The 10,000-nt window shown below is 45.1% G+C and overlaps 3 protein-coding genes across 3 annotated transcripts in view; all 3 read left to right on the top strand.

Moving 5' to 3' along the window:
* The window catches only part of LOC138859495 (actin nucleation-promoting factor WASL-like), a 414-nt gene extending 326 nt beyond the window's left edge, over positions 1-88 (top strand). The window contains exon 1 of the mRNA XM_070114921.1: positions 1-88. This exon is cut by the window's left edge and continues 326 nt beyond it. Coding sequence (XP_069971022.1) covers positions 1-88 — 88 coding nt within the window.
* Positions 89-118: 30 nt separating this feature from the next.
* On the top strand, positions 119-689 carry LOC138859494 (actin nucleation-promoting factor WASL-like). Its single transcript, XM_070114920.1, has 2 exons — positions 119-363; positions 518-689. The coding sequence occupies exons 1-2, from the start codon at positions 119-121 to the stop codon at positions 687-689; spliced, it is 417 nt and encodes a 138-aa protein (XP_069971021.1).
* A 9,048-nt stretch (positions 690-9,737) lies between these two features.
* Positions 9,738-10,000, top strand: part of LOC113817999 (uncharacterized) — a 5,785-nt gene continuing 5,522 nt past the window's right edge. Inside the window, exon 1 of the mRNA XM_070114817.1 lies at positions 9,738-9,873. Coding sequence (XP_069970918.1) covers positions 9,754-9,873 — 120 coding nt within the window. The 5' untranslated portion in view covers positions 9,738-9,753. The remainder of the gene's footprint in view (positions 9,874-10,000) is intronic.

Here is a 10,000-nt window from a genome sequence, read left to right as displayed (position 1 = left end):
GGGCACAGGACCTCCCACCTCCCCCCTGTCCCCTCAGAATGGGCACAGGACCTCCCACCTCCCCCCTGTCCCCTCAGAATGGCCATAGGACCTCCTACCTCCCCCCTGTCCCCTCAGAATGGCCATAGGACCTTCCACCTCCCCCCTGTCCCCTCAGAATGGGCATAGGACCCTCCCACCTCCCCCCTGTCCCCTCAGAATGGGCACAGGACCTCCCACCTCCCCCCTGTCCCCTCAGAATGGGCATAGGACCTCCCACCTCCCCCCTGTCCCCTCAGAATGGGCACAGGACCTCCCACCTCCCCCCTGTCCCCTCAGAATGGGCATAGGACCTCCCACCTCCCCCCTGTCCCCTCAGAATGGGCACAGGACCTCCCACCTCCCCCCTGTCCCCTCAGAATGGCCATAGGACCCCCTACCTCCCCCCTGTCCCCTCAGCATGGCCCAAGGACCTTCCACCTCCCCCCCGTCCCCTCAGAATGGGCATAGGACCTCCCACCTCCCCCTGTCCCCTCAGAATGGGCACAGGACCTCCCACCTCCCCCCTGTCCCCTCAGAATGGGCATAGGACCTCCCACCTCCCCCCTGTCCCCTCAGAATGGGCACAGGACCTCCCACCTCCCCCCTGTCCCCTCAGAATGGCCAGTAGGACCTCCTACCTCCCCCCTGTCCCCTCAGAATGGCCATAGGACCTTCCACCTCCCCTCTGTCCCCTCAGAATGGCCATAGGACCTCCCTCCTCCTTCCTCCCTCCTATCGAAATTCCCCCTCCTACCGCCAGATCGAGCTGGGCATCGGGAATTCCCCTCACCCCTCCCTCATCTTCCCCCTCCCCCGCCCCCCCCCTTTTCCCCCTGAGCTGGCCACAGGGTATTCCTCGCCCCCTCACCCCCCTTCCCTCCCTGAGCTGGCCACAGGGTATTTCCTCGCCCCCCTCACCCCCCTTCCCTCCCTGAGCTGGCCACAGGGTGTTCCTCGCCCCTCTCCCCCCCTTCCCCTTCCCTCCTTGAGCTGGCCACAGGGTATTCCTCGCCCCTCTCCCCCCCCTTCCCTTCCCTCCTTGAGCTGGCCACAGGGTATTCCTCGCCCCCCTCACCCCCCCTTCCCTCCCTGAGCAGGCCACAGGGTGTTCCTCGCCCCTCTCCCCCCCTTCCCCCTGAGATGGTCACAGGGTATTCCTCGCCCCCCTCACCCCCCCCTTCCCCCCTGAGCTGGCCACAGGGGTGTTCCTCGCCAAACCCCCCCTTCCCCTTCCCCCCTTGAGCAGGCCACAGGGTAATCCTCGCCCCCCTCACCCCCCCCCTTCCCTCCCTGAGCAGGCCACAGGGTGTTCCTCTCCCCTCCCTCACCCCCCCCCCCCCTTGAGGCTGGCCACAGGGTATTCCTCGCTCCTCTCCCCCCCCTTCCCCCCAGAGCTAGCCACAGGGTATTCCTCGCCCCCCCTTCCCTCCCTGAGCAGGCCACAGGGTATTCCTCGCCCCCCAGGGTATTCCTCGCCCCCCTCACCCCCCCCTTCCCCCCTTGAGCTTCCCACAGGGTATTCCTCGCCCCTCCCCTCTCCCCCCTTCCCTCCCTGAGCAGGCCACAGGGTAATCCTCGCCCCCCTCACCCCCCCCCCTTCCCCCCAGAGCTGGCCACAGGGTATTCTGCGCCCCTCCCCCCCCCCACCTTGAGCTGGCCACAGGGTATTCCTCGCCCCCCTCACCCCCCCTTCCCCCCTGAGCTGGCCACAGAGTGTTCCTCGCCCCTCTCACCCCCCTTCCCCTTCCCCCTTGAGCAGGCCACAGGGTAATTCCTCGTCCCTCCTCCCCCCCCCTTCCCCCCCTGAGCTGGCCACAGGGTATTCCTCGCCCCACCCCCCCTTCCCCTTCCCCCCTTGAGCTGGCCACAGGGTATTCCTCGCCCCCCTTCCCCCCTGAGCTGGCCACAGGGGTAATCCTCGCCCCCTCTCACCCCCCTTCCCCCACCTTGAGCTGGCCACAGGGTATTCCTCGCCCCACCCCCCCCATCCCCTTCCCCCCTTGAGCTGGCCACAGGGTATTCCTCGCCCCCCTCACCCCCCCCTTCCCCCCTGAGCTGGCCACAGGGTAATCCTCGCTCCCCCTCACCCCCCCTTCCCCACCTTGAGCTGGCCACAGGGTATTCCTCGCCCACCCCCCATCCCCTTCCCCCTCTTGAGCTGGCCACAGGGTATTCCTCGCCCCCCTCACCCCCCCTTCCCCCCTGAGCTGGCCACAGGGTAATCCTCGCCCCCCTCACCCCCCCTTCCCCCACCTTGAGCTGGCCACAGGGTATTCCTCGCCCCCCTTCACCCCCCCCTTCCCTCCTTGAGCTGGCCACAGGGTAATCCTCGCCCCCCCTCCCCCCTTGAGCTGGCCACAGGGTGTTCCTCGCCCCTCTCACCCCCCCTTCCCCTTCCCCTTGAGCAGGGCCACAGGGTAATCCTCGCCCCCCTCCCCCCTCCCCACTTAATACTCCTGGAAGATGGCCAAGCAGGATGCAGGGAAGGGAAAGTCGAGGTGCAGGAAAGGCTCGTCTTGGCATCTCATAAATGTTGTATTCGGTCTTCATAATCATTTGCAATCATTTTCGTAATTGCTGTTATTGCCTGTTATTGTTCTTAATGATGATTATATTAGATTACGTAATTATTACTGACGTTATGATTTATGCTATTAATACTGGTGATATTATCATTATTTTTTAAATTCTTGTTTCTATTATTTTAATTATTACTGCTGGTGCTGTTGTTGCTATTACTATAACAATTTATTTATTATCAGTTATCATATTAGGTATTTCCAAGGCAGTTTGGAACACTTTAGCAACTTTGATTAATCGGTGTCTATTTTATTTATTCATTTATTCATTATTTTTGTATTTATATTTTCAGTTTTTTTGTGTTTACAGTATGTGCGTTGTCACGTCTGTGTGCTCATGCGGATATCCTTAGTATGACCCTTAGGGATATACAGTGGTTATTTTGTGTAGATATAGATGTATATAAATGTTTATATAGATGTAGCATAACATATGCAGGCTTTGTGGCGATGTGTGTGTGTGTGTGTGTGTGTGTGTGTGTGTGTGTGTGTGTGTGTGTGTGTGTGTGTGTGTGTGTGTGTGTGTGTGTGTGTGTGTGCATACATATGGAGAGACACAAAGAGAGAGAGATGCACACGTGAACATGTATATGAATCTATATGCACGCACATACCCACATAGAAAGTACACATTTACACAGTACATTCCTACTTGTGTAGAAATCTGCATTCACACCCACAAGCACGCACGCACATACACTTATGCCTATTCATACCATAGATACGCGTGTCTTCCTTTGTCGTCGTTTGGAAATGTATTTTTATGCAAATTAAAAATATTTTATTTATGTACTATATGCAAACTAGAAATATTTTGTTCAAGTATGTATACAAATTGGAACACATTTTTTTACGATATTGAGAGAATTTTAAATCGTGAAGTCCAACCTGCCTTCCAGAAACAAGAAACAAATAAGAAACCACCATGATCATGCATTATACGCCGTCATGCAGTGCTTTTAATGATAGGTTTCTTGCAGTCGAACAGGATGTGCTTCGTTGCACAAGTTTTTTTTTCCTGAATATTTGTAGTTGCAAGGGACGTAGCTTATTCTTGAGAGAGAGAGGGAGAGGAAAAGAGAGAGAGAGGGGGGGAGAGGGAGAGGAGAGAGAGAGAGAGAGAGAGAGAGGAGAGAGAGAGAGAGAGTGGGGGGAGGGAGAGGAGAGAGAGAGGGGGGGGAGGGAGAGGAGAGAGAGAGGGGGGGGAAGGGAGAGGAGAGAGAGGGGGGAGAGGGAGAGAGAGGGGGGGAGAGGGGGGGAGAGGGAGAGAGAGGGGGGGAGAGGGAGAGAGAGGGGGGAGAGGGAGAGAGAGTGGGGGGGAGGGAGAGGAGAGAGAGATGGGGGAGAAGAGAGAGAGGGTGGGAGGAAGAGGAGAGAGAGAGAGAGGGTGGGAGGAAGAGGAGAGAGAGGGGGGGAAGAGAGAGAGAGAGAGAGAGAGAGAGAGAGAGAGAGAGAGAGAGAGAGAGAGAGAGAGAGAGAGAGAGAGAGAGATAAAGGAATACGAGAGAGGAAGAGAGTTAAAGAAAGGGTGAAAGAAGGAGAGAAACAAAAATAAAAAGAAAGGAGAATGAGTAGGAGAACTGACAGAAATGAGCTAGAACCCGAACATTTAAAAAGGAATGACAAATCAAAACAATGTCTGAAGCAGAAATTTATGAGAATTTTCGAGAAATAGGAAATGAATTGTGAATATTAATAAGGACATCAATTATGTATGTGTTCATGAAAAGGACAAAGGTGTTTTATGTATACTCAGAATTTCATGCCATGAAGTGACTGCAGAGTGAAAGAGACGTAAGCAACATGTACAAACGTTCATATATGTACATACACATAATGCATACGCTTACACATAGTGTGCGTAAGTGTGTTCGTGTGTATGTGTACGTTTAAGCACGTGTGTGTGTGTGTGTGTGAATGTACGCGCGTGTGTATTTATATCAACCATGTACATAAGCACCTTTTCATTAGCATTTCCCACCGCTAGAGGGCAAAGGCGTGCAATCAATTCTCCATAACGACCTGCTTCTGTCCGTAACCCATCTCATTACAACTCGCGCAGACCACTCATATCCGACCTGCCAACCACCTACCACTTACCACTGACCACTTACGTTACCGACGCCATCGCTCAAGTGGAGAAAGCTGAGCCAAATTGACACTCGGCAACATGGCTTCTTTTCCCGCCCTTTTTTTCCGAGCCCTCTGGCGGGACTTTTTGCAACTAATCGTGGCGGCAACCGGTACCTAGACTTATTTTTTGAATTTTTTAGGCAATTTACTGTTGTTTTCCTGATGAAAAGCATTTTTTTCCCGAGTAATTCCTCGTGGAGGTGGTGGTGATGGAGGTGTTGGAGGTTCTGGTGGATTAGGTGGTGGTGGAGGTATTGGAGGTGGTGATGGAGGAGGTGGTGGTGGAGGTGATGATGGAGGAGGTGGTGGTGTTGGAGGTGATGATGGAAGAGGTGGTGGTGTTGGAGGTGATGATGGAGGAGGTGGTGGTGTTGGAGGTGATGATGGAGGAGGTGGTGGTGTTGGAGGTGATGATGGAGGAGGTGGTGGTGTTGGAGGTGATGATGGAGGAGGTGGTGGTGTTGGAAGTGATGATGGAGGAGGTGGTGGTGGAGGTGATGATGGAGGAGGAGGTGGTGTTGGAGGTGATGGTGGAGGAGGTGGTGGTGTTGGAGGTGATGATGGAAGAGGTGGTGGTGTTAGAGGTAGTAGAAGTGATGGAGGTGGTTGAAGTGGTGATGGAGGAGGAGGAGGAAATGGTGGTGAAGGAGCAGGAATTGGAGGTTGTGGTGGAGGAGGAGGAGGTGGCGGAGGTGGATGAGATGTTGGAGGTGGTGGTGGTGATGGAGAAGGAGGTGCTGGAGGTGATGGTGGAGTAAAATGAGGATGTGGAGGAGTGAGGAAAAGTTAGCTTCGCGATTTCTCTTTTTGCAACTTGCGTTCGTCTTCTCAATTGCAGGATACTTCGTTTTCTCTTTTGGTCATTTTCGCCGTTTTCTATGTTGCACGATTAGACATCATTGACTTTATTGTTGATATAATTGTTGATATTATCATTGATATTGTTATTGTTATTATTATATTGTTATGTTCATTTTATTTTCAGTTATTTTATTGTTTTCACTTATTTCCTTTATTTTATTTTTTGTTGTTTTTTTATTCTATTTACACTTATTTCCTCAATTTCATTTTCAGTTATTTATTTTATTATGTTTTCACTAATTTCCTCTATTTTATTTTCTGTTGTTTTTTATTCTATTTCACTTATATCCTCTGTTTTATTCTCAGTCATTTCTTTTATTCTATTTTCACTTATTTCCTCTATTTTATTTTCACTTATTTCCTCAGAAATTTACACAGTGCATAAGTTATATACATATTATATGATTTATAATATAGCATTTATTCTTGGTGAATAAAAGTGAAAGAATTTAATAATAAATTCATCCGTTACACAAGTTATATAATTAATTCATAATTCAGATGCTTTTATAGGTATTATCCATTAGATTAAGAATAGGCCTAAATTGCTTCTAAGTGTATTAGTGTAATATTGTTAGTATAGGAAAATAATGTACATATATGCAGCAATTAATGGCATAGATGAGATAAAAGAAGAAAATTTAAGTGTTGGGTATATATGGATTTAATTACGTATGACTATAGTTATACAATTTGTATAGCATTTTTTGTTGTTGTTGTTGTTGTTGTTAAATATTATGATGATTATGCTGTTATGATGATGATGATTTTTTATGTATTGTTGTATTGAGTTTTCATTATAGATAAGGATAACTTTGTTGTTAATTATGGAGATAATGATATTAATCAGAGGGAAGCTGAAGATGATAATGATGTAGTGATGATAATGGAAATCATGGAAATACTAATAATAATAAAGATAAAAGTAAAATTAAAAGTAAAAATTGGCAACCGTGTAACTGTTTCATTGATCACAAGATAGAAAAAAATAACACTAGAAAAAGAGATGTCGTTATTGTAAAATATTTTGCATTTCATACTGCTAGTCTAAAATGCAGTCTGTAACCTCGTCCACGGTTTCGACTCAAAATTAAAAAGCAAATTACATAGACTGTAACAACCTCTTCCATTTTCGGTTCGAAGTAAAAAGGTGAGCGTTTTTTTTTTTTTTTTTTGGGGGGGGGGGGTGGGGGGGGTGGGGGCGATTTTCATATGATTCTATTTATTCAGCGTTTTTTTTTCAAGTCTGGATTGGTATACCTATGCGTTAAAAAAGTAATTATTGTTATTGTTACTGCCATTATTATTATTACTGTAACTGTCATTATTATCATTATTGCTGCTGTTATTATTATCGTCACTGTTATTCTTGTCTTTCTTACTGTTGTTATTATTAGTCACTATTATATCTGTATCACTAATATGCCATTTATTATTTTATGATCATTATGTGATTCTCACACATAGGCTAAAAATTACACAATTCTTTATCAGAAAGAGGAGACGACCATAAAACAATAAATTCTTTTCTATTTACGAAATTACTGACACGTCATACTTGCGTGAAAGTAGCAGTTAGGTCATTGTCATTATATATATTTTTTTTGTTCTATTTCCATTTCATTTTCTTACATTATTATTTTCAATGTAGATCAAGGAAAACACATGTTAAATAACTCGATGACTGGGGGAAAAAGAAAGGTGCGTTAAAAATATTTAGCCGATTTCCATTTTCTATATTTGTGAAGAAAAAAAAAAGGTTAATACGTTAGCCTGAAAAATTATACAACACGCTATACATACACACATATATATATATATATATATATATATATATATATATATATATATATATATACATATATATACATATATATACATATATATACATATATGTATATATATGTATATATGTATATTTTACATATATATATTTATAATATATTCATAATATATATGTATATATAACATATACATCTATATATACATATATACATATATAAATAAATATATATACATATATACTCGTATATATATACTCGCGCGCGTCTGCTCGTGCGTGCGAGGGAAAGGGAGATGGAGAGGAAAGAAATAGAACGAGCGATCCCAGTCATCATTGGGTATCTACATCCTGCAAAGATGGCCTCGAGACATCATAAAGAGAATATTGAAACAAACAACTTTTAACTGCCAATTCTTTTAACAGAATTGGCAGTTTCCTCATTAGCACTCGCACGAGCAGTGGAGCAGATCTCTCACTCCCAGAATTTCCCTTCTGCGAGAATGCTTTTATATTTAATCAATCGAAGAGATAAAGGAGTAATTTTTTTAAGTCGTCAGGACAGAGAGACAGACAGACTGACAAGAGATATGACAACCGTAATGGTAGTTTTCTAAAGGGAAAGTGTAGCCATTTTGATACAAATAGATTGGCAGTTTGGTGGATAAGTAGGTAGATAAACAGGTAGGTGGGTAGGCAGACGGGTATATAGGTAGGTAGATAGATAATCGGGTGGAAGGGAAGATAAGTAATAGGTAGACAGATTTGGCATTAGATTATAGAATGAAATAATAGTTTAGTCATCTTCCAGTCATATAATCTCCTTTCCTAATTCTGTCATAGTTGATAGAGGCACCAAAAGGAAAACGTGTGTAGTAAGAGAGAGAGAGAGAGAGGGGACAGACACAGAAACTAACTGAGAATGAAAGGAAAAAGAGAAAGAAAAAAAAAGAAACAGAAAAAAAGAAAGCGATAAAAATGTTTGACAACACAAGGCGGAACTGGGTAATTCCCAACAACTTGTACCAGAAAGTTCAAAACATGATGACAAGGTAATAACAACTCTTTGACGCGCGCTGTTGAAACACGTGACGAATAGAATGCGCAATTTACACGTAAGCAAAGGAACTGATTTTGTATTTGCCTAAAACCATGTGAAAGAGGAAAGAATTTACATTTTGGGGCTTATTTTCTTTTGATTTAAGATTTTGGCCTACCATTTTTTTGTGATTTTGTTTCGCTGATGGGTTGTGGGTGTTAATGCAAAGGTGTATATATAATAGATAGTATATTGGTTTGTATAGATAGCATATTGGTGTTGTATTTTATGTTTTATACTTAAGTATACCGTTTAAGATAGTTGCAGAGTGATAATATTTTGAATGAGATCTTAAGCTTGCACACACACAAAACTCATTTGCGTATGCTAATAGGCATGATATTAATAGCGTTAATTATAATGCAGGATATGACTCATACTTTCATAATACTTGCAATAACCTTATCGATTTTTTTTATTTATTTATTTATTTATTTTTATCCTCTAGGTGGCTCATCGTAAATCAATTTAACCTGAATTTTATGACCTAAGAATGAACTGTCTAGGCTTTCGTGGAGGGAATTCGTAAGAAATATATCTTGTGTAAAACTCAAGGCGGGAAACAGTGTGAATTATGCATGCGCTTAAAGAACGGAATTGTGGTAGCGGAATAATGCATTTATGATTTATTTCTCTACGAAAAACACCGGCTTGGAGTTGCCACGTAGTCTCCATAATGTCTTATTTTAAGGGTTGTGCGAGAGAGAATATGCTTTACAAAAATGTATGTAAAGAACTAGATTAAAATGGGCATTTAGCATACTCATGCGCAGTCATGTATATACACATACATACGTATATACATACTTACCTAAATACACACATACATAAATACACATACGTATGTACACACATAGGCTACATACTTAAATACACACATACATACTTAATTGAATACAGAAATACACATACATACTTGATTAAATACAGAAATACACACACATACTTAAATAAATACAGAAGTATATACGGAATCAAACAATTATAAAATTAAACACGAATCTCTGTTTCATTTTGCATTTGTATTCCAAAAATCACAATTTACCTTTGTTTTTCATCGGCAGAAAAATCCCTTGTTGGCGCCGCAGTAATACCAGAACCGCCCTTTCCACCACACCTCCGTCAGTGATACCAGAACCACCCTCGCCACCACACCTCCGAGATCGTCAGTGATACCAGAATCACCCTTTCCACCACACCTCCGCCAGTGATACCAGAACCACCCTCGACAACACACCTCCGGGACTCGCCAGTGATACCAGAACCCCCACACACACGCCATGGGGAAGTGCATCGCCTACGTCGCCGCCGCCGTCGTGTTCACCGGCCTCGGGGCGCTCATCGCCGGGCTCGCCGTGTGGTTCACCGTGCCGGAGGTCGCCGAGAAGTTTACGTCGGAGGTACGAACCGGGAATAGGAGGAGGAGGAGGGATAGAAGATGAGGAAGGGAGGGAGGGAGAGAGATGGGAGAAGGGGAAGGAGGGATAGAAGGGGGAGATGAGGAAGAGAGGGAGGGAGAGAGATGGG

The sequence above is a fragment of the Penaeus vannamei genome, chromosome 36 (genome assembly GCF_042767895.1).
Source record: "Penaeus vannamei isolate JL-2024 chromosome 36, ASM4276789v1, whole genome shotgun sequence".
Lineage (NCBI taxonomy): Eukaryota > Metazoa > Arthropoda > Malacostraca > Decapoda > Penaeidae > Penaeus > Penaeus vannamei.
This window is presented reverse-complemented; position numbering and strand designations above follow the sequence as displayed.

Coding starts and splice junctions, on each gene's coding strand:
- LOC138859494 (XM_070114920.1), top strand. CDS start 119: ATGGCCATAGGACCTTCCACCTCCCCCCTGTCCCCTCAGAATGGGCAT. Junction 364..517: donor CCCCTGTCCCCTCAGAATGG/GCACAGGACCTC, acceptor CTGTCCCCTCAG/AATGGGCACAGGACCTCCCA.